Raw genomic sequence first — 24424 nt, 5'->3', positions numbered from 1 at the left:
ACTTCAGGTTGCCTTTGTGGCCTTCACTCTCTCTCCCCCTCATGTGCATATATATTGCGGTAGTTTTTAATTGCATAACTATAAATTTCACTCCTAGTATTCCTGTATAATTGGATACTGGTCAAGGAGTACAGTTTCATCTTGAGGTGTTACCATTTGTAGCTTTAATCTGGATTCCTCGTACCATTTGAATACTGCTTTTTATGTTGTTCTGCAGCCAGACCTATTAAAAAAAACTAGACCGTTGTTCTCAAAAAGCACTTAGATATAAGATGCGACATGGTGTCAGAATACATAAACTTATAAAACAGGTTTTATACACTAATCTGAATTCTTGTATCTGGGAGCATTCTATAGTTTTCCTTTCTGAACTATTCCTTTCTTGGTTAATCCTTTCCAAATCAGATTTTCCCATTATGACTTCTGTGGCTAGGGATAAGGGTACTTTGTGTGCTGGCACCAGGGCACAGAGTTCATTGGATGCTGATAGTTGTACTGAACTCAAAGCATTGCTGTCATTGAGTATTAGAGCTATGCTTTTTTATTTTCATCAGCTATTTCTGTCATTTTCTGAAATAAGTCATGAGATAAAACTTCTTATGTTTTTTAGAGTCCAAATTGTTAAGGTGCAAGGTTAGCTTTTGTTCAGTGGCAGGCAGCCAAAAAAAAATCACTGCTGTTGAACCCACTAACAGTATATAAAACCACTGCAGTGTACATTTGTTTGAGCTTCTGCCATTATAACACTGACAGGTGAGTCTGTCTCTTTGGGTGGATTAGCGTGATCTTTGTGACGTGCCTTAAGGCAAACCTGTTATTTGGCAAACCTTTTCACTTTCTTTGACTTGTTGCCTTTCATCTTCCAAATAATAACCTGACCAATGCACTGACCAATAATACAAGAGCAAAATTTCTCCTTAGTTCAGTTTGTCTTGTGGAATCATTTTTAAAGTCTTCATACTTAAAGGTTTAAATCTAGTGATATCTTATTAGAGCAACAGTCTTCAGGAGTGGGTTAAATAGAGGGGAATAAAGAGGCTTACTTGGCTCTCCTCAGCTCTTAAATAGGGTGGCAGTATTGTTAGAAGGGATTTAAAGATAATTTTTTATTCTTTCCCCCCGCCACTTGCATTTTAATTATTAGAGCGAATAGCTATACATTTCTCTTAAAGGTTTTGATGCTGGGTAATAGCAAAGCTAGAGGCTTTTTCAGTTACCTTTGCACACAAAGGACACATAATCTGTCTTTATCTTAAAGGAAAACATCAAGATTGTCAAGGTTGTAATATGGCATTTTTCCCTTCACAAAAAGCTGTGTTTAATGTGTGAATACCTGCAGCCTAAAACTTCTGATCAAGTACCCTCATCTGAATTATACACCCAGTACTAGTATAATAAGTGTTGCCAATCTGAGCATGGGGGAATTGGAAAGCTGAGAGGATTGGTAATGAGATGGAACATTTTGTTTCTTGATCATTGGCTTGAATGTGTCCCAGGTCAGTTACACATTTACTATCTGATAGTTATTTAGTGGACTGTGGAAAATGAGCTGGTAGATGCTGTCTGCTAAGAAATGGATAGGAACTGAGAACATGGCGATCTATTGTTGAAATTATTGTAATCAGTTTCAGAGTTAGAATAGCCTTAAAGACGGATTAAACACATGATACTTGTGACATCGGTTTCCACTTGCATTCAAACTACCTTTTTGTGCAGTGACTCCTTTGCTATATTGGCATATGAAGCTTGCTCTCCTCTTAATCGTTTCCAGGATAGCTGTCAGAAATAAGGGGAATTGGGGGTGGGGGGGAAGAAATCACATGCTTAATTAAAATACTTCCCTTGCCCTTCAGTCCATGCTGATGAAACGTTATTCTGCAGGAGAGTACTCTTTTCAGATATCTTTATTTCCTCAGGGAACTGATTTAAGCTTGCACTGCATTTCCAGTTGTGGCTTACCAGTGTAGTTATACTGGTAATGTCCTGGGAGCATAAACAGCAATGTGTGAGCAAACCTCCACCTTGCATCTGTTGATATTTAGGCCAGAAGAAGGAAGAACCCTTACTTGGATTTCCTTCTTCCTTTACTTCACTCTTTTCACTCAGTTTATAAGGACAAATTAAAAGACTGTCAGGTTTGGCATTTGAATTGCCTTCTTTCTTCTGTCTAAGATGCATTGGTGTGAGTACAGGAGAAGCTTTCATTGCCTTTGGTTCTTGAAAGCCTTGTTTAAAATGGAGGACCTCACTTTCTCAGTTTAGTAATAGGTCACTTTTCACCTCATTAAACTCCTTCAGAACAAATTTTAGACAAGCAGGTTGTATGAGGGTGAAGCTGTGTAATATTCTACTGTACTTTTAAAAGTAACTGCAGCTTTGGGTAGAGCTAGTCATAGTATTTGCCCACAGGAAACTAGTTGATTTGACTTTTGTTTCTTACTGTACAAGACTGCATAGATGGATGTATTAGGTCTCTGCTAAGCCAGGCTATCCTATTCCTGGTTCTCTGTTTTGGATTAGACTGTGTCAGGTGTGGCCACGGAAACCATAATGAATGTTTGTTTATTACTTATCAGGAGTGTACTCCTAACAACTTGAATTCAATTCTTGTTCCCTTTAAACAATAATTAGGGAAAGCCTTTTAGGTACACGTGATAGCCAAGTTTCTTTTGTACTTCTCCATGGATAATTCACATCACGTTGAACTGAAATTTGCTTGGTGCTTGCTCAGTGGGTAACTGTTCTTCTTGAAGTAACAGGCTTTAACAACCTTTTATCAAATTTCAGTAGTTTGGGAAGGTGACATGGAGGAAGTATGCTTTTCCATGAGGTTAAGGCAGATACTTTAACAAATGTGTTCTTATAAACATGCTGGGAAAATGTGAATGTTTTAAAGAAATTCCATGTATTTCATTTAATCTTGAACTGCTACATTTCTCTTTTACCTAGAGCCTGCAAGTATTAAGTTTGTGTATATGTTACTTGCACAGTGTCCTGGACAATAGTTCCCTGGTTGATGCAGCTCCTGGGTGCTGTAGTATTTAAATAAATAACAAATCACTTTTCAAAATATAGCTTACTTTTAAATGGATATAAGCAGAAAATATAATTCACTTAAGTGCTTGGGAGGGCTAAATCATCAGGGTTTTTTTATATTCCTTCTATTTCATTTTATCATCACTAATCTTTTTTATGCAAGAAAAATGGTTAGCTGCTATGTGAAAGATTTATACAAACACAAAGCAAAGCTATTTGTACTGGAGAGAAAGTGAAACTGTTCAGAGCATTGCCAAATGTACAGAATGGGGGAGAAAAATCTTCAAAAACTGTAGTTAGAGGTGCTATTACCACCAGTTGGCACATTTTTAAAAAAGTTAACAAGTTTTGTTTTATGATTTTTTAAGTGTTGGTATCCCTTTAAACACTGCTTGTTATAATGGGAGAATGAGCCATTTAGCATCCATAAGCATGCTGCAGTTAATTTTTATAGTTAACAATTAGCAGAAATGATTTAGATAACATTTATTTAAGGATTCAATAATCCCTCTTAGCGAAGGAGAAACTTTCTGATATTTATAAAGGCGATGCTAGCAAATTGCAAGAAAAGGAAGTGCCGAACTAATCGCAACTGTTCTTGTTCGTGATTCATCAGTTTCCTTGTAAACATAGTGAAATTGGTGCAGATAAGAATTTGGTTTTCAATTTATTATGAAGGATGTTGGGAGGAGCAGATGACAGCTCATTTGAAATGTCATCTGTGTTTCTCTGGATAGGTGTTTAAAAACAAAGCATCTTTGGCTATTTAATAGACTGCTAATGATATTGCTCAAAGAGAAGCCCAGATTTCTTTCAGTGTTTTTGTTCTTCTTCCAGCTTTTTGATGTCTTGGGTAAACAGTTGGTCAAAGCAACTTACAAGTAAGGTGACCAGTCAGTGTATTGACAAGAACAGACACAATAGAAAACTGCATTAGGAGGCAAGCCATTGGGATTTGCAGTAAATATATTACAGAACACAAGTGAATTGCCGATACTGCTTGTTTAGCAGTTTGCAAGGGCAATGGCAGTATGGATTTTTGAATTAGAAGGGAAGGACTGTTCTTTCTCTGTGCTGGAACATCTAGTTGATGGCTGAGGGGAAAATTGATTTAGAGAACAAAATGCTGCCGCCTCTATTTGTGCCATTTGAAAGGCATCTATGGATTAGTGAGTGAAAACAAAAAGGTGGCTTTTGGTTTAGTAGAAGGGGAACAGAATGGGTTTGTTTGTTTAGTTGCATCTTGATCAAATGTTAAACATATGAAGGAGGGGAGCAAAGAGCCATTTTTATGAGGTCAAGATACGAAAACAATGTATAAAAGGGAAGTGTTGTGGACTGACAAAGTGTACCTTGTTTTAGAATTGCTTTACAAATGTTTGTTTTCCAGTGAATCAAACCCCAGAGGTCTTTGTAGTCTAATAACCTCAAATCATCCTCTGATCTCCTCAATCATATCTGGGCCTTTCTACTCGAGGCCAGAGTCCACCCACACTTCACTTTTATTTTAGTATCAGTAGCATCAGCTTCCTTGTCCAGGTTCTGTACAACTAAGTCATCCCAAGAGCTTAAAATCAGATTTGGGAAACTGATAAGACTACCCATATGCATTAATAGAAACCTTTAGGTTTCTCCCTCCACCCTACAGTATAGGAAAGTTTCACATGAAGAGGCTACAAAGAGTGCTTTGTTCCAGGGACAGTATGTCCTAAGGAGAGAACAAAGTACGGACATGAAGTGGAGCAGGTATAGATAGATGTGTTCCTGGAACATCCTCTCTGAAAGCGGCAGTGCAGGATCTTGCATGCACTAGCGTGCGATTTGAGACTCTTCACATAATTAAACAATTGTTGATAAGCAGGTTGAATTGCTCTGAAGATGTTCTTGTTCTTGGATGAATATAGCATCTAGGTGGAATTTGAAGGTTGAGGGAGAAAAATGGGTGGGGAATTTACCAGAGGCAAATCTTATTTCATCTTTCAATTCAGAGGCTTAACTTAACATTAGTGCCTGCTGAAGTCCAGATAAGGAAGCAGGAACAGTGTAATTCAAAGGCTGGTCAACAGCCTCCAGTACACAGGTGCTGAGTGGCGTAGGGCAGAATTCCTGAAGCAAGGATATGCTGAAAGTTGGATTAGTGGAGGTGCGATAACTTGTCCCTTTTGTTTAGCTTGGTTTTAAAAAGAGTCTTGACCTGCTAAAGATGTGTGAAAGAAACACTTTAGCATCTTGACAACAGCCTCCTGCTTGCCAGTTGGCTTGGGTTCAACAGCATTTACAGCTGCAAGTGGGACAGGCAGTTGTTTACAGTGCTTGGTCAAGAACTGCTACATAGCTCTCCATGCACTGTTATAGAGAGAATTGGAATGAGTCGAGTGAAATGTATCCAGTTGCTGCACTTTATAGTTGAATGACATCCAAACCCATAGTAGACATCTGATAAGTGTAACAGTTGACTCCTGCATCATATATACCTCATGTTTGAATAATTTGACCTTTCTGTAACTTAAGCTGACATCTGATAGGCTTCAAATAATGTAGCCTAGGGTCTTGGATTCAAAAATGTAAATTTCAGTGTTACGGAAATTTAATGCGTTGAGGTTTGCAACTTCAGTACATCCTGAAATTTGTTCTCCTTGTTCCACCAAACACCATTTGCACTCTCAAATTTTCTTTTTCCCCCACATGGAAAAATTAAATGTGAAGACAATCTTACTGTTTTAATATCCTCATCTTGTGGGTGACTGACCTTGCAACTTAAGATGAGTACAAGTACAAATGGGGGCAGTGGGAGAGCTGCACTTTGCTAATGCTATGTCATGTTAAACTGTCAGCTTTTGCCCAAAATGCAGGAATTGTTCCCATTACTTGAAGTGGGGTTGTTCCTATTGCTGCTTGCAAGGTTGCATTCATTCAAACAGTCTATTAAAGGGGAAAACTATCTGTTCAGAATAAGACCTCCCACCCCCTCCTATTGGTGAGAATATTAGGCATGACAGTGTTTATAATTTAAAATACAGTTTGAAGACCAACTTCTACAGTTTGTCGCATACTGGTTAATATGGCTGTAAAGAGGAGATGAATGTGGCTACTTTTCTGAGTCTATTACTCAGGAGGCCTGTAAATTTGATTGGCTGTTACAATTCTAGCAGAATCATTCGATTTGAGAGCAATAGAAAGATAAGATATCCAATTACCCAAATGATTTGCAGGGTTAGCCAACGTTGTCATGGAGACGCGAGTTGGAACAAATTAAATTTTAAGCAATAAAATAATCTTAAAGCACGTCTGGGAACAAGAAAATTTGGCAGTGGCACTTACCTGAATTGAATCTTAGCTTGACATGCTGTTGTTTGACATTGATATACTGTGGGGGCCTAAGCTTTTAAATGGCATGTTGCCTTTATTTTTTTTCCCCTCTTTTTTTGCAGCCATTGCCAAAATAGACTGGAGTGTATTAGTTTTAAATAAAAGGGCATTAATAATACATGCTTATCTTGGTGCTCAACTTGGATTCAATAACTCATGAACAGCAAAGTTCAGAGAATGCTAGACTTAATCATTTGAGGCTTTTGAATATTTAGGTTTTCACATTTAATTATACCTCAAAAATTCTTAGCAACTGCAGCTTATAGAAGAAGTACTTAGGTCTTTATGTAACAGTCTACTAGCAGGCATGTGCTTAACTGCATAGCATGGAAGTACCTCTTCATTGTGGGTGTGTTCAGGGAAGGATTATATATGAATGTGTGTACTTTTGTTGTTTTTGATTTTTTTCCTTTTTTTTAAAGCAAAATAATTACTATTATAACTGAACTACTCCTTCAGCAGTGCAGCGGGAAGATGAGAAAATACACAGTGGGAGCTAAATATTACATGATGAATAAAAAATATAAATAGAATGCTGGTTTTCTTTTCGTGTGTGTGTGTGTGTGTGTGTGTGTATTTCCTTAATGTTACATTTTAACTGATTCCTGGCTTGCAGCATGAATTTAAAAACAGTCAAATATGCCCCATAAAGAAAGCTTTTATCCACATGTCTGTTAGACAGATGGCGATGAAAATTGGTCTGAGGTCAAGCCATTTGCAGCATTCTTGCAGCCTTCGATTTTCCTCTCATCCTCACCACAGATCATCTCAAATGATTCAGTAATGACCAAAAGTGCAACATTGACCTTTAGTCCCTGGTGGATTACTGTGTTACACAGTATAAATGGCAGGAAGTCCATTTTGTTCATCTAGGAGTTCAGCGTTGTACTGGGTTTTATATGGGGGGAAAGTGCAAGTGGACACAGTGTACTTAAATTTGGTTTTTGTTGCTTTTGTGAACTTGACCAGCTATGTTTCTTGTGTGTTCACTGAAGTTTGACATTCTCTATGATTGCTTTTCCTCCTCCTTTTCTTTTTTAAATATGGCTTTGGATAATTTGATCAATCATTATTTTCAGGCTATTTCTAAATTTAACTTGAACACTTTTGATAACAAATAGTTTTTGTCCTCTTTTGACAACAGGGGTGTTGATGATTTTTTTTTTTCCCCCCGCTTGTAATTCTGCTTTTCTTATTCTGATGGATTTCATTTTTTCCCCTTAATGTAAGTCAAATGTTAGACTAATTTGGTGTACTAAAATGTATTATTTTATCAGAATTTTTTTTTTACAGTGGATTATCTTTCTGTACTTCATGACTAACAAAAAATTTATGAGAGGTATGGTCCTGATAAGCAAGTTGGCTATCATTCCACAGCTCCATTTTTTTTTAAAATCAAAATTCTGGTTTCATGGTAGTCCGTGGGAGTCATGTGAAATTTTCTTTCAACTTTTTCCTATTGTTTAAATAGACCAGAACATACTTTTTTTTGGAGTAATTGCAGCAAATTAGCCCCGCACTCTCCCTGAGTATCACTCCAGTCCTCTTCTCCCCAGTCTCCTGCTTTTTCTGCTCCTCCTCCGATGCTGTGTGCTATAAAAAGAGGTTGTCCATGCTGCAGGTTGGCCACCCGAGCTTAAATAAACTCTTTTAAGATTGTATTGCATTTTCCTTTTCTTAACCCAAAGCAAAAACCTAGCAGCTTCCTAACTAAGCTGTTGGTTTCTGCATGAGCTTTTACATGTCTTAACATGAGTTTCTAATGTCTTAAATTATTCCCGAGTTATGATTGTAAAAAATGAACTGGACTTGTAGAAAAGTTTCCTTTAATAATCTCCTTTTTCACAATGTGCAAAAAATCAATACAGTTGTATGGGCACTGTGTCTTAACTGCTTAACAAAAAGATCTACATAACAGATTTTTGTATTTAGTTGGTAGCATGGCTGTTTTGTTTTTGCTATATGTGTCAAGAATGCACTTTAGCAAAATGACAAATTAAAGTACAAACTTGTGTTTGGCAACAGTTAGGTCAAAACATTTAAGTCATTAATTAGAAGGAACTAAGGCAAAAAGAATACACAAATAAAGATACAAAACATTGCAGGCTCAGCTTCGTCTTACAAAATTCTGCTGAATTCCTTCATGTTAATTTTTAATGATGCTTCAAAAGGAGGGCAGCACTTGAGTCAGGGGCCTGACAAGCTTGTCATTTGCAAATAAATCAAAAGACCATCATTGCAACAGCAAGAACCAATGAATGGGATTGCTTTGTCACTCTTTGATAGGCCCGCCACTCTCTAGCCTTCTATTAAAAATGAATGTATTCAAGAGGCTCTGCATTAAGAACATAAACAATTAAGGGCACTTGAGATGCTCTGCTAAGAGCTGCCATACAGATACAAGAGCTTTCACATGAGATGCAGGCCTCTGCAATCTGCTTTGCCAGTGAGCCAAAGAACATAGGCAATTAGTGTTGCTGTCTCTGCTCAAGCAGCTTTCTTCAAGATTTTTTTTTTTTTTTTTTTTTTTACCCCTCATTGTTTTAACTGCCCTATATGCCTAAAAGATCAGCAGTTGGATGACAGCTGTGTTAAATTAGGAGTAAGTGTTACTAAAACACTTTTGGAGACTGCCAGATGTCTAAGACAGAAGATGAGAACTATATACATCTTCATAAGCATCAGTAATTGGTGACTTAAGTTCTGATTAGCAGAACCACTCAGACTCCTTTTAACAGAAGTTTTGACTGGTTTGACTTTGGAGCATAATTCAGGAGGAGTTGTGGTGGGGGTTGATTTCATAGTAAGGAGATGATTAAAATGACTGCAATCCTGTCTGGATCTTATAGTTGAAGCTTTTTTTCAATCAGCAATTATATGTGGATGCAATATTCTTGTTTGTGTTCTTTCCTTAATTCTGAAATGAGCAACTGACTTTTCTGCAGTAGACATGGTAGAATACACATAGGAACTGACTTCCAGTCATAAGTTCTGCATGCTTTAGGATTTGGTGGTCAGTGGACATTTTTGACAAATTTGGACAGAAAGCTTATTAGAGAAGCGGGGACGGAGGAGAGATGAGGAGTCAAGTGTTGTGTGTATTCATTGTTTGTGCTTTGTTACGGCACTATAACGTGCCATAGTTTGGATATTAGGTGATCCCTTCAATGGATAAATTTGACTTGATATGTTAGCATTGTAAGATGTTTTTTTTTCTTTTCTTTTGCACTAAAGTCTCTTCCTGAATTGAAATTCTTACTTTAAAAATTGCAAAGAGTAGATGCAAAGCAAAATTACTTTGCTTTCATGTGCACAATTATTACAATATGATCAAAGAAGAAAAGCAACAGGACTGAAGTGCATAATTTTGTGCAATATCTGTGGCTGTGTATGCAAATACATGCTGTGTGAAGTCTGAATGCTTTAGTTAAAATCAGTGGTTCTCAGACTTTGGAGTTGATGCACCTCTCATTGCCCTCAAGGTAACGCTTTTGTGAATTGAGTGACACCCAATTTCAGCAACTAATTTATAGATTACTGTCACCGCCAGGCTTCGAGTAGCCGCTCTCGGGCAGCTTTCGATTGGTTGGCAGATGTCACGTGCCTTCCGGGCCCATGATGTAGCTGGAGTAGTTCTCTTATCCCTGCGTCGCCATCCCCAATCTCACCTGCCACGATTTGGTGTTCCTCAGTAGGCCGGGTCAGTTAATGGGACCCTTGGTGGCTTGGGTTTTGCCCAGCGGTCGCTCACAGGGCTCTGCAACCCCTACACCCCGGCCTCACGCCACCTTCGGTGAGTTGCCCAGCTGTTATCCACGGCCTCTCCCGCAGGGTCACCCTCTCCGCTGTTGCGTCCCAGGAACCACGACTTAGGGCCCTGCTTGCCTGTGTGGGCCTGCCCCAACAGCCCTTCATACTCCTGTCCCTTCCTTCCCGGGTACCTATCACCACGAGGAGCAACTCTGCTGAGGCTTCTCTGCTGTCCCACCCCTGGGGTATTTGTTTCTATTCCCTATGCCCCTTCATCCGGGGTAACAAAAATAAATGAATCAACAAAATAGACCAGTAAATCTATTCCTTCCCCCTTCTATCCCCACACTGGAACCTAATAGGGAGGGAACGTGCTTCTCTTGACTCATCGCCTCCTGGACCAACTCCTGTGAGTTCCTTAATATGATGGACCCCGGTGGTGATACCCACCCCAACCATAAACCCCTTTAGGGCTCTCCCCGGGTCTTCGCCTCCTGTTGTGCCTTCCTCTGCACCCTGTCGTCCCGACACTCCCACCTGGATTCCGTCGTGCTTCCAGGTGCAACTTCAGTTCTCCCTCTGGCTGGCAAACCTGTCGTTCCTCCGTTGTCCGGCATGGGCTTATGTCAGGGGGGCCCCATTATCCCCAGCCTGCATCAGTTTCTGCTCGCCAGGTTCCTCGGGTCCAGTGTGCGGGGTCTTCCTAGCCCCCGGCGTCAGCCACGGCTCTGTTCCCTGACTCTGCCCCCTCCGTTGCCCCGGCCACCATTTTTATCTGTGCCGGCCGGCGTCTGATGCTGACATCACCGGCCAGCTGTAATTGCACAAAAAGGTGGCTAACAAGCCATGCAGGTTCCTCTCCTGTCCCACGTGCATCTCGTCCCGAGCTGCCAGTAAGTGCTGCTTGTTACTTTGCCTCCCAGGACAATTGCAGTGCTTAATTTCTTTGCAGAGGAGCCTGGCAGTGGAGATGAAGGATAGTCCAGTCGGGGACAACCTTGAGCCTGTGCTGATTTGCTTACTTCATCAGTTTATTGCCTAACACTTCACTTGCACCTCAGGACACCTGGCACCCCAGGGTGCCCAGGCAGCCTGGTTGAGAATCGCAAAGTTAAATGCATAAAAGTTGCATATATTGCAAGGTTTGTAAAATTCATAGCGAAAGCCAGCTGCATTGTGCATGAGCACATTACTTACCACAGTTTCCAAGCATTGGTGAAATGAAACTTTTTAATAAATTATTTAAAAAAACCATTCATTATCCTTATGCTCCATTCCCACCACGCCTATTAAAATTCATGCTTAGGTTAGGGTTGTCAGCTGTAGCAGTGTTGGTCTAAGGACAAAGGCAAACAAGGTGTTTTGGGTAATTTTAATTTCTTTTATTAGACCAAATCAAATAGTTGGAAAATTCTTCTTAGCAAGGTTTTGGGCACAAACACTCTTTGTGCATGTTTACTGGCCTTTGGATGCTTTGCTGCTCCATCCAGGAAGAGCACAGACCTTTTGCAGATGCTTCCTCAGCCTGACAAAGGGTGTTTGTGTACAAAAGTTTGCTAAAAAGAATTTTTCCAACTGTTTAAGTTGGTCTAATACAAGATATTGGATTTACCCAAAACTTGGTTTGCTTAGTTTAGAGCAGTGTTTCTTAATGTGGGACATTTTTCTAGGAGGAAAACTAAAGTCTAGTCATGAAGGTGTACAAATCTTATAAATGGTGGTTAGGCCTTTAACAACATATGGTAAAACCAGTTAAGCTTGTATATGTGTGTGCCTGTTTCTGAAGAATTATGGTGGAGGTTAACTTGCAGAAATTCTGGAGATGCTGTGTTTGGAAGGAGGTTTGGTATAGTCAGTGAAACCCAAGTTCTGCGCTGGCTGCTCTTGCAATCAGCTTGGATGCTACTTCTGCAGTCAGCTTGGATGTCTATGGTAGCTCAGAACCTCTCGTTAGTTGTAGTTCTTATCTATTTCATGAAGAGTTAAAAACTCATTCACCATGTTTTACAAATGAAAAAATGTTAAGTGACTGCCTCGTGATACTTTAGCAATTTTGATTGAACCTGGGTTCCTCGTTAGATTCCTATGAAGTTAAAAGTTGGGGAACTTTCTCTCTCTTTTTGGGAGCCGTGGTGAGGCTGGTAATAGTATTCAAATTAATTTATTCAAATTAAAATGGGAGTTTTGCTGTAAAAGTTGATGGTGTCCCTTTCTGCTCGGTTTAACAACAGACCTTTCAATAGACAACAAGAAACTGATCTTTGTAGAATATTTGAATAGAAGAGAACAGTGGAAACAATGTTTTCCTGTGTGTGTGTGTTTTGGTGTGGGGGGTTTTTTGTTTTAGGGTTTTTTGGGGGGGGGGGGTTTGTTTGTTTTTTTACAACCCTTTGTCACAGATCTCTTTCAGCTTATTTTTTTGTAAATGTTAACTGACTTCCCCAAACTTTTTGAGGGAGTGAGAAATATAAAATCAGTTTACGCTATATTAAATAAAAAAGGGAAAGTGATGCAGTGTCCAAAGATAAGTGATATTATCCTAGTATTTTCTTGCTTCCAATCTGTCTGATCCCTTTTGCAGTTTTCTGAGAAAAAGGAATTTGAAAAATTCATAGGTGTTAAACTTGAAACGCTACTGTGACCCCAAATAAAGTGGTGCTGTATTTTGGAATCATGAGAACAGGGCTGGACTGGATCTTGTAAGGTTCTTATAAACCCTACTTTTCTAAAGCAGGATCATTCCTGTCTAAATTTATTCCAGAGAAGTGTTTATCATTTTTGTTTTGCTTTCCTTACTTCAAATGACTTTAGATTCCTGTTTTGTAAATCTCGGCTCTACGTGTTTGAAGGCCAGTTTTTCTAAGTGTGTGCCTTGCACACAACACTGAACAACTTATGAGACTTTCTTTTTTTAAAAGAGCCGTTAACCGATCAGAAGCAAATGCTTTCAGCAAAGTTGCAGTAAATCAGTATCTGTTTTAAGAAATATAGGCTGGAGAATCTTCATATGTGCTCTTCTGACTGAAACTGCTTTTCACCTGAAACTAATGTACGCCTTTCACCTTCCTCTTCATCTTCAAGTTCTCTTTACACTTCTGTTACAAAAGCCAAGGTCTTGTGCCCTGTCTTTAATTGGGGCATTTTTTTTATTGGGGTCTATGCATTTATCTTGTCCCTTATGGGGATAAAAGACGTTACACAGCAGTAACGTGTCTTCCTATTTTAACGGCAGATCTCCAGCTCTGGAGGGCATGGGGTGGAGTGTCCATCCTGTACTGAGTGAATTATAGCAGAAGGCAGGACAGAACTGCACCTTACAAATTAATTCAGAGACATTTAGTGCTTTATAAGGTGAAATGCTACCCTGCCTTCTGCCTGCCTAGAAAGTTAAAATGGCTAAAATTCCCATAATTAATAACTGGTCAGCAACAGTTTGATCATACAGAAGGAGCTTTCCTAATGTACTACTGTTGCTTTTAGCTTATTTGGATTGCAGTGCAGCCCAAAACGCACACAGGGATGGGAGTCCCTTTGTGCTAGAGATGCAAACCAGATTCCCCCATGCCCCACTTTTCCCCCAGTACTCTCTTGTTTGATATTTGTTTTCTTATTGGAAAGTGTTTCCGTGAACAAACAAACAAACTAAAACCCAAGCAAGGGCAGAGGGTGCTTACCTAAATATGGCTTATCATTTCATCCTCTTAGACTAAAGACTACTACTCTTTTTTTTTTTCTTCCCTAGAAAGACCCAATTCTTTACCCTGAGTGGGGAGTACAACTATGCCAAGCTCCAGTGGGACAGCTATTGAGTAACTGGTTTACATTGGTGCAGGCTTCAGGGATTTGGGGGCTATTTTAGTTTCAGCTTGCTGTGGTCCTTTCAGGAAGGAAGGGAAGCTCTGTTTACACTGTTTTTCTAACCTCTTTGCTTGAAGTTGTGGGGCTCAGGGCTTGGAGCTTTTTCTACCAGCTTTATACCCGTGGAAAGCTACCTCTGATCTGGGTAAGACTCAGGAAGGACCTTTTGTTGCCTTCCTTGGGGGCGCGCACAGATCAGAATGAGACAAAAAATAATTGCCCCAAGAATCTTCTGCAGCTTTGGGGGGGATAGTTCAGTGGGTGCTTTTTTTGTGTGTTTTTTGTTTACAGCAGGATCTTCAGTAATGAACAGCCACTGAGAGAAACAACACCTCTTTACTGTGTTATTGTTATTTCAGGGAAATCTGGAAGGAAGTTGACGCTGTCTGACATACCACTAGTTATCTTCTATTGTTTCCCTGTTGGTAGTTTACAGCTGGGAAAATGGACACAGGATTTGGTGATTTATCAAGGACTCGACTCCTTAAAAGTGTAGGAGGTGCAAGCTTTGGAGTCATGGACTGTAATTCTTACCTTACCCTGTGAGGTTTCTGTATTTGTACAGATCATTCAAGGAGTTTTTCAAAAACATGACTAGAGAGGCTGCCCAGCTTCCATTAACTTTTAGTGGGCTGAAGAGTTGTCATTTATGTCTTTTGAAAATCTCCTCCTTAAGACTAAAGAGGTTAAGTGCAAGTTGGAGGATGTTCTACATAACTCCCTGCATGCCGGTTATAGCTAAATGTTTCAAATGTTGTAAATGCAAATATAAGTTTGTGGCAGATGGAAATGACTGACCCCCCAGGAACCTTGTTTGTGACTCTGTAGACTGCTGTGTGTGTGTGTGTTTGGGGCAGGGGGAGTGTGGCATTTGAAACAGGCCTGCTTTGCAGAACTCACAATATTTGATCAAGCTCTGTTCTCTTTTGCTTTCAATGCGGGTGATCCTTCATCTTCTTTTCCTTCTCCTAAGTTATTACTGCTGCTTCAGCATCTGCTTCAGTGATTCCTTATCTTTATCAGGGCTCCTGTGTATCTTCCCCTTGGGCTCTGGTCCTCCATCTACTTCTTTATTTCAATTGATTCCTGTATGGATGTCTTTGAAATCTGTCTCTGACAACTCTGTCCTATCTTGTTGCTGTCAGTTGAGTACCTCCTGTGTGCTCCTGATTTTTATCTTGCTGTCTCCAAAATTGACTTTTCCTTCTAATCTGTCTGCACCTATCCCTTTCTAGTATATCGGTTTCTTTATTCGCTGCTTTCCATACTACCTTCTCCAGCCTCACGATCAGTGTTCTTGCCAAAAGTTTTTCTGCCTATGCGTTAGTAGTCCTCATTTTTCTCTTCTCTCCATGCCCCCTTCGTCTCATATTCTTCATGCTGCCTTCTCCTGAATTGCCTGACAAACCCTTTTTGTTCTTCTTAAAGACCCTTCCTAGGAGTTTTTTATGGTATCTTGTTTTCAACTGTAAGCTGTTCTGTTCTGTTTTGCTTCTGTTTCATAAGATGTAAACTTTGTGGCAGGTAATAGGTCTTTTTCTCACTGTTTGTTTAAAGTAGGTGGTAAACTTATAGCTCTAGATCAGCTATATAATATCTTTCACTAAGGGGGGCAGAATGATCCAGCTTGAGTTGGAAGCATGCAGGCAGAAGGACCCAGCTGCCACCACTACTGCTTCTTCTTGTCTCCCCACTTGCCCTGTGCTGGACCTTTGTGCTCTGGCAGCAGGGACTGAACTCTCCCTCTGCTGCAGCCCCTGGCAGCTTATTGTAGTGTGGCACAAGGACAGCTCCCCCCTTCCACAAGAGCCCAGGCAGCTGACTGCAGCATGGACCTGGGGAGTCCCTTGCCAATGAATGCCACCAAGTCAGGGTGTCCCTGGTCATAAGTTGCTCAGTATCAAAGATTCTCAAACCATGTGTGGCGAGCCTTTTTTTTTTGGTTTTTTTTAAGGGTCATGCACAGTATTCGCAGCTTTTAGGTGTGCAGAGACCTGAAGGAGATTCTCAAGATAAACCCAGAAATCCAGAGTGTCAGAAACATTCTGACCTGTTGTGGCATTTCTCAGTTGTTTGCAACAGAAACATTGTGCTGTTGTTTTACCATAGTCAAAAAAACAAGTGAAAGTTACGAGCTGGCATTTTCCAGTAGGGGTCTTCAGTCTAATGGGATGTGCCTCGACTCTAAAAAGGTTGAGAACCACTGCTCTAGATGGTAATCACAGAAAAAGTCTTCCTTGCATCAGTTTTGTTTTTATATCATACTGCTTTATGTTCCTTTAACTTGAAACATAATAAATCCTCCCTTTTAAAAGGCTGTTATTTATGCTGGATTTTAACAAATGCTTTACTTGTTAATGAGTTATTCATAAAGATCAGGTTTCTGTGTAATACTTGCAGTGGTAATACTTGCAATGTAGCAGATGTCCTGGAGTAATCAACTAGACCTGTATCCTGGAGTAACTCACTGGACTAGACCTGTGTCCTGATTGGCATTGTATATGTGAACCACTCACACATGCATTGCAAATGAGAAGGTCAACATCTTTGTGAATTGCTACAGTCCCTGTACTAAATTTGATCCTGTAAACCAGCTGATGTATGAAAACATGCCTAATATGTTTTTAACCAAAATATCTGCTTTTTTTCTACAGACAGAAATTGCCAAGAGATTGAATACGATTTGTGCACAAGTCATCCCATTTTTGTCTCAGGAAGTAAGTAAAACTGTTCAGCTGTTACAGTGCAATTATGTTGCTTCTCTGTTTGCAAATTAGCTAGTTTTAAGATGTTAATTTTATCACAATGCACAAGTGTGAGGAACATCTGTTAGAGCTGAAGTGTGCAAACCCCCTGCTAATTTGGTCTAACAGATCTTAGCTCAAACTGAAGAACTGGTGACAATAGCTCATCCTCAAATTAATTCTTGGGGGGAGGGCAGGGTGTGAATCTGTGAAATGACTATCGAAATAATGATTATTTTTTTTTCATTCTTGATGACATACTATCCTTAACATACTTAGCAGATAGGTGTTACATTCAGTGAAATAAGAAAGTTTTATGTTAAAATTGGCTGATTTTTAAGTAAGTAACATACAATGTAGAGTAGTTAGCTTGCACAAAATGTTTAAGGGCATAAAACAATTTTCAGAAATACCTACAGGATTTTTTTTGTTCCCAGGTGCCTACAGTCTGAAGCTTTGGAAGCTGCTTCTACTACATTTTGCAACCTATTCTAGATTAGACTTTCAAACACTGTTTATAGTTATTAAGTTTATTTACAACACACTGCCTATTTCACTTCTTTTTCTTTTTTTGGGGTAAAAGTCAGAGTAATCATTGGCCAAAGGTATATGAGGTATAAAAATGATGCTGGTATCAATTATTAGACGTGCACTGATATATCAGTCACATATCAGTTTAGCTGTAATAACAGGAAAATTAACATTATTGGCAATTGGGTTTTGTTGGCTGATTTACATCACTGATAAATACACATGGCCAGGTATGCAGCCTGGCAATTTGGAGAACAGGGGGAAGAGGTATGAGGTGCAGATTGAGGCCCCCACAGGGTGGGAGGGAGTAAGGCAGGGGTAGAGGCAGGTGCTGCCCAGTCAGGATGTTGAATGTCATCCTGAGACCAGAAGTGGGACAGCTGTGGGTAGCTCGTCCAGGGAACAGTGGAGTAGGTGGGGAGGGGGGGCGGCTCCCTGCTGCTGTTCACACTTATGGGGGGCATGTGTCATCATCCCCCCTGGATTTGTGTGTAGAGTGAGTACAGGTGGCTTGCTTGTGGGCTCGAGGCCAGGGCCTGTGACAGCCTCTTGCCAGTGGGGAGGCTGGACTCAGGTCAGGCTTGGGAGGGATGGGCTTAGCTGCATGGGGCAGGTGGCAGCAGTGGTGGCACTGAGGGAGGTTTGGGAGACTATAGCCACCCCTCCCGGTATTGCTGCAGCCCCAGCCCTAACTGTGCTGGGAAGAGGCTGGTGCAGCCCCAAGTTTGCAGCAAGCAGCCTGCTCTCACCCCGTGTATAAGTCTGGTGGGACACATTGCCCCCCCCCCCCCATGCCTCTCTCAGGGGTGCATGCAGTGTTGGCAAGCTCCCACCTTCCCTGCACCCCCCGGACAAGCTGCCTGTGGCTCCATCCCACTATTGGCCAGGGTGTCGCATATACTACCCCGTCTGGGCAGCGCCTGCCCCTGCCCCTGCCCCACTCCCTTCCTTACTGTGGGGGCCTCAATCTCCCTCCCCCTCCCCCAAGCTCTTTCCCTCCCACACACTTACTGGTAGGATGCTGCTTTCCAAGCTGCCGGGCTCCATTCCTGTAAATTTGGTTATTGGTTTGTTATCAGCTGATATGGCTGATTTTAATAATTGGTATTGGCCAAGAAAATCTTAGTATCAACTTTAATTTGACTTTTTTCCAATGGAGTTGATAAACAATTCATGGTTCAGTTATAAAAGACCATTTTAAAATATTGTATTATTATCTTCAGGGCTCTTTGTTTACTTCTAAACAGTGAAATGAATGGATCAGGATCACAGGATTTAATCTTAACTGGCATAAAATACTTTTCCAGTGGATAACTTGGGCTTCTGTCTGGCTTTCCAGCACTTGTTAAAGAGCTGTTTCTATAGACATTGTAATTGTTTTTTCGTCTCTGTTTTAATGTAGCCTTAAATTATAGCTGATTTGCTTATTAACACAGATATTCAATCACTGTCTCTTTCTTTGAAGCATCAGCAACAAGTTGCCCAAGCGGTAGAACGTGCCAAACAAGTGACCATGGCTGAACTGAATGCCATCATCGGGGTACGTGGCCTTCCAGGTCTACCTCCTACAGTGTGTATAACCCGCTTTCATTTCTTACTGCTTTGGTAGTTTTAAAGTAAACTTGGGAATGTATTAATGTCTCTAATACTGTTTGGATATTAATATTGTTACTTAAATTTATGTGACTTAGGAATATTTTAGCTGGGGAGGTAGAATTAACATCAGCTTATTTTGTAACAGGATTATTTCTGTTGTTTTGGTGCACCTGTGATTTTTGTAGCAAAAAAGAATCTGTTTTAAGAAAGAAAATTATGTTTTGGGTAGTTATTTTATTGATCATGAGCATTGTGTACCAATTGAACTACTTACCACTGCTTTCACCTCCTGCTCTTTATGAAATTTAGGGTTTTGGAGCTCGTACAACTATTCATTCTTCTTTTCTTTCCTTTCTTGTGTATCGTTCATGAATTTTAAAGTAGTAGCCTAATGAAAAGAAACTTCTCTTGCTTTTGAAACGGTATTAATGGTCAGACACAATGTTCTAATAGCCTTTCACCAAGTTTGTTCTTCTAAATATGCTGAAATCAGTTAATACTACTTGCTTGTGACTGGTTGTCAATCACAAGTCATTTGTTTTGCATTAATGAACTTTGTGAACCATGCATTCCTTCCGCTGCATGAGTTCATTTCCCCCGCCACTAAGTCTAGAATATTTCTCATGTTTTCTGCCCTTCCAGGCTAAGTGAAAGAAGTAGCCGAAACAAGAAGCCGTCCTTTCTGATTTTATTCATATGTGAGCGCCTTGAGCGGATTCAAATTACTCATTTATCAATTTATGTTAATTGCTTGTGAGAAGATGCCCTGCTGGTCTTTATAGTTCCCTCAGACACTTTGTAATGATAATTAGACATGCTGCTGTACGGATTAACAGTGCCATAGTCCAATGACGTCTACAGACAATGGAACCAGTTAATCCATCTGTGCTTAAAATTACATCCCAACTGGAGATGGAAAAAAAACATAAGAGCAAGGGAGGATTAAAAGAATGAGCCTCAGCTTGAAAACTCTCCTTTCATCAGTTTCTCAATTGCAGAGCTGCAGTCGGTTTGCCCGTGGTAAGCTATTGGCAGTCAATTAGGTGAAATAAACTGGGAGGGTGACCTTCATTTCCTTTTAATAGCTTTTTCCTCCCTGAAATGGGGAGCTTCAGTGGATTTTTCAGCTTAAATTTTATTCAAGCTGCTTTATTACACTTGACAGATTAGCTTTGCATAAACATACCCCCCTCTTCAAATCTGAGCCCTGTTTTTCCCTTGGTATCAAATTTTGACTGTTACTTAGTTGATTCACTAATCACATTTAAAAATTATGTCTGCATTCATTTACAGTCCTCTCTATGCTTTCCGTGAGTAATGAATTGCTTTAGTTCAAAGATCAAATCAAATATTCATACAGTACACATGCATGTATGATATTTGATTAGCAAAGATTAGAGAACTGTGCTTTTTGCAGTTTAAAAGTGTGCGGCATCTTTTGAGGACAGATTTAGTATGAAAAGGCTTTTCTCATTGGACTAAACTTGTTGGGAATTCTGCACAGTAAAAAGAAATCTTCTGACAAATCTTCTAGAGCAAAATTTGGGTTTCCATACTTGTTACGCCAATTTTATGCCAAATAATACAAGAAGTCAGTTGCTTTTTTTGAAAATACTTTATTCAGTTTTTTGGATCTACAGCTATAGCTCACAATTAGGACTTCATTTGTTTGCTTTTTTGTGAGAAGGCCTCTTTGGAAGCAGGAAATGGTATGTTAGTCTTAAGACTAGAAATCTCTGGTTTTTTTGTCATGTTTAAATTCCGAAGATCCTTAAGTAGAAATGCTACCATGTGTTTTGTGAAAGACATCTTGACAATGTAATTTATAGTTAAAAAAAAAAAAAATTGGGAATGAGGGAACAAACATATAAGTGGCACAGATGTACTTCAGTTTCAATACAGATGCTATGTTGCATACTCCTAAAATCAGATGCATGTCAGAGTGATCTTTTACAGTTTTAGATGATCAATAATTATCCTATGCTACACAGTAAGTTTCATGCTCTGACATATGCTTGATTTTGTTTGAAGGGGATTGTGTGCATCCTGGAAAATCAGAGTAGCATAAAATTGGGTTGACAATTCAGTGGACCTTTGCTCCCCTTCATTGAACATGCAGTGTGTCAACCTGTCTCCCCAGAGGGGAGGAGGCATCAGGAGCCTGTCTGTTCATACAAGCAGCAGCTGCACTGAAAGTAAGCATAGCTCAGTTTGATAGCAGCTGTCAGTATTGTTCAGGGCCCCGACTTAGTGTATAGGACAATAGAGAGGCCACGCTCTTAAATGGCAGTGTCTTTTAGGCTAAGAAAAGAAATAGTAATTTAACGGTGTAGACATCTATTATGAGTGTGAAAGATCTTGAAACTTCTTTTCAACATGCAAAAAAGGCTGAAGCATTCTCCAACAGCATACGGTACAACAGAGTATTCTGTGGCTTCAGAGCACTAAAGATATTCTTGTACAATGAACTGGGGGGGATTGGGAAGGAAGTTAAATAATTTTCCTAGCATATGCTTGGTTAGATATTTGCTTTGGCCAGTTAAAATGCATGTTGGTGCTTCTGCTTGACCACTGGTTTCCCTTTCTCCAACACCTCCCCTCCTCTTTTGAATTGTTGTTCTCTTTGAATACCAGGTGATTCAAGTTGTGCAATTCAGTGTTCTCTCTTAATAAGATTATTTAAAGAGACAGCAAGTTTGGTTCCAGTGGGCACAAGTCAATATGCGCATAAGAGAAGAGTGTGTCAATTATTGCATTCACAAACTTGTTTAAAACTGAAAATAATGTCACTTGTTCAGTCCAACCACTTAACAGGATATTCATGCCTTATATATTAGATAGAAACTAGTTTAATTTGGGGGTGGGGAGGAATTCAGTGATTGACAGGTGTGTATACATATACTAGAGACAGATGCATCATCTGCACTTTATTAATGATTATTGAAGTGTGTTTGAGTGTCTTACTCTTAGCCATTATGTAGCAATGTGAAATTACATGTTTGTTCCTTGGCACCACTGTTTTGGTACTTAAGACTTCAGGCCATGCCCATGTTTGGTGTAGGAGAGGATTCAGATCATGGCATGAAAAGATTAAGTGGATTAGCATGGTATAAATTGAAGCTTTTTTTTTTTTTTTTTTTTGCATGAATAAGCAGCAGGCTGGAAAATCAAAGGTGCTCAAAGCAGAAAAGCCTAAGGGACGGTTATAATTGGTCTATCCAGATGTAAGCAGCATAGTTTTGTAACCCTTGTGTACTGTCTTATTAGTAAATTTTTATTTTTTTATAAGTATACTTAAACTTTAAGCAACACATCTGTAAGTTGAGAAGGTTTTTAGTACAGTATGCTGAGATACTCTGTTCTGTGCACTACTCAAATGTGTCATAAGTTCCTCTTTTGAGGTAGGTTGCTAATGGCTCTGTGAAATATATCTTTTGGATTGACATTTCTCTCGAGACAGATTGAGTTGTAGGCCTGCAAGAGGGCTCTCCACTGTTGTGTGAGGCGATTGGCTAACGGATTAGCAAGATGCTGGATTATTTTTCTCTCCTTGGCTGTAGTTGCCAGCTATCTCTGGGATTGTAGTGTGTGAAGCTTAAGAGGATGAGGTTAACCTCTTGGGGGTTTATTCTTATGAGTGTGTAGTTAATCCTCGGAAAGCCTATAAATAACTAGACTGTATATTTCATTATGAAACAAAAATACAGACTAAAACAGAAATGAATGCAAAACTTAGTGCAAGGGAAGAGCTAAGCAGCATTACTTTAGATCCTCCTCAGCTGTGATCTGTATTTAGTGCCAAGTGATATTTGCTGGGGCTTTGAGGTCAATGACTTATTAGTTTTCTGTTCAAAAGAAAACTTACCACATGGCACTTGTATGTCTTTATTTTAACATGGAATCCAGTTAATTTAGACACCAGGCAATCTAGTTTATGGCCTCTCATGAGTAAAGACCTATGGACATTCAGTGGCTTCTTCTATTTATATTATTTATTTATCTTGCCATAATACTTGGTTATCGACATAGTCATAGATCAGGATCCCATTGTGCAAACAGGAAAAAGAGAGTCCCTGCCTTGAATTTTAGTCTGAATAAGATGATAGATGAAGATAAATTAACAGGGTTGTGCAGGGAAATAAGGCAGTATTCATCAGCAGGGTGGGAAGCAGCAAGTCAGTGTCTTTGTCAAGATCTTTTTTTGAAGGCATTCTAGCAAATTACACTTTTTTTTTTTTTGAGTAGAGATTTACAGGAGGATTATGAGGAAGTTTATGGAGTTCAACGTATGAGCCAGTGTGGGAGAAAGCACAAAGGTGTTGGAGAATTGAGCAAGCATGAAAGCCTGGCATCTTGGGCTGATTTGGCCAACTCCTGCTTCCTATCAATAGTAAATGAAGGATGATAGATGAGGTGAGGTCTTGAAGGGCCTGTGTAATGAACACCAGCAATGTATAAAAACAACAGAGAAGGAGGATTTAGGGAGAGGTGATATGGTTAAAGTGTAGTGGGCTACAAGAATGACCTTTGCAGTGGCATTCTGAATGGATGTGGACAGGGCAAGATTACATTTGTCAAGGCTACAAAGAAAGATGTTGCAGTAAGTGAATTGCAAGATGAACAGAACCTTGACAACAGATCTAACTGTATAACTGCATAGGAAAGGCTGTTGTGGCATTTAGATTTGTATTCTGCCTTTTGATGTTATGGAGAAAACACATGAAAGGATTAGCTGTTGCTTAGATATAGGGATTGCGAGGGAAATCTTAATTTTGGGTACTATTTCCAACTATGGAAGGATTATAAAGGAGGTGGTGGGAAAGAATTTTGTCTTGGAAGTAGCTGGTGAGAGAGAGAGTGAGGTGTGAGACAAAGATGGAGAATGGATTTAAGATTGCGGGCATGGCGTTCAGTTAAGTTGGATGTAAGCAAGGCAATATTGAAAGAAAAAATAAATTTCATGCTGGTTAGAGTAGATCTACAGCATGAGAGAGAACATGGGAGGAAATGGCTGTTATGAAATGGAAGAAGAAAGAGAGCTGAAAGTTGATAGGGAGGGCCTTGTGATGAAAGAAATGGGCAAAAGAGTTGAGGGTGAAAGATAATGAAGCATGGAGAGGATTAACAACTGTACCAGTAGAAGGAAACTAAGAGAGGACAGAGCTGAGAGAAGAAAATGTCAGTACCGATAGTGTGGAAATCCTGGAAAGGCTTAATGGTGGAGCTAGTATGAAGAAAAGACCAAGTGATGTTTAGCAAGGAAAACCACAGTGACAGAGATTGGAGAGCAGCATTTAATAATTCTTTTGGTGAGCAAGAGAGTTAAACCAGGGTGGCAGGCTGAATGAAGAAGTGAGAGAAAAGGTATATGTAGCTTAGGGACATTATGTGTAGTAGATGGGTCATTAACATGTAAGTTGAAGTTCCTACAGACAAGTGTTGGAGACCATGAGGGATACAGGAGTGGCTCCAAGGGAGAAGGCTGGCAAGAATGAGTTGAGTGAACAGTATATAACAATAACATGAGAAGAGAAGGGTTG

The 24424-nt window shown here is 39.8% G+C and overlaps 1 protein-coding gene across 4 annotated transcripts in view; it reads left to right on the top strand.

Annotated features, from left to right (window-relative positions):
* TLE1 (transducin like enhancer of split 1) overlaps positions 1-24424 on the top strand; it is a 92105-nt gene that overhangs the window by 5975 nt on the left and 61706 nt on the right. For 2 of the 4 annotated variants that reach the window (XM_019554991.1, XM_019554989.1), the window contains exons 5-6: positions 16668-16730; positions 18754-18828. In XM_019554991.1, coding sequence (XP_019410536.1) covers positions 16668-16730; positions 18754-18828 — 138 coding nt within the window. Of the gene's footprint in view, positions 1-16667; positions 16731-18753; positions 18859-24424 lie in introns of all 4 variants that reach the window. The other 2 variants (XM_019554990.1, XM_019554988.1) reach the window with 1 other exon arrangement.

Source organism: Crocodylus porosus, unplaced genomic scaffold, assembly GCF_001723895.1.
Source record: "Crocodylus porosus isolate Cpor-Errol unplaced genomic scaffold, CroPor_comp1, whole genome shotgun sequence".
Classification (NCBI taxonomy): domain Eukaryota; kingdom Metazoa; phylum Chordata; order Crocodylia; family Crocodylidae; genus Crocodylus; species Crocodylus porosus.
Note: the sequence above shows the minus strand (reverse complement) of the source record. Positions and strands in the feature narration are given on the sequence as shown.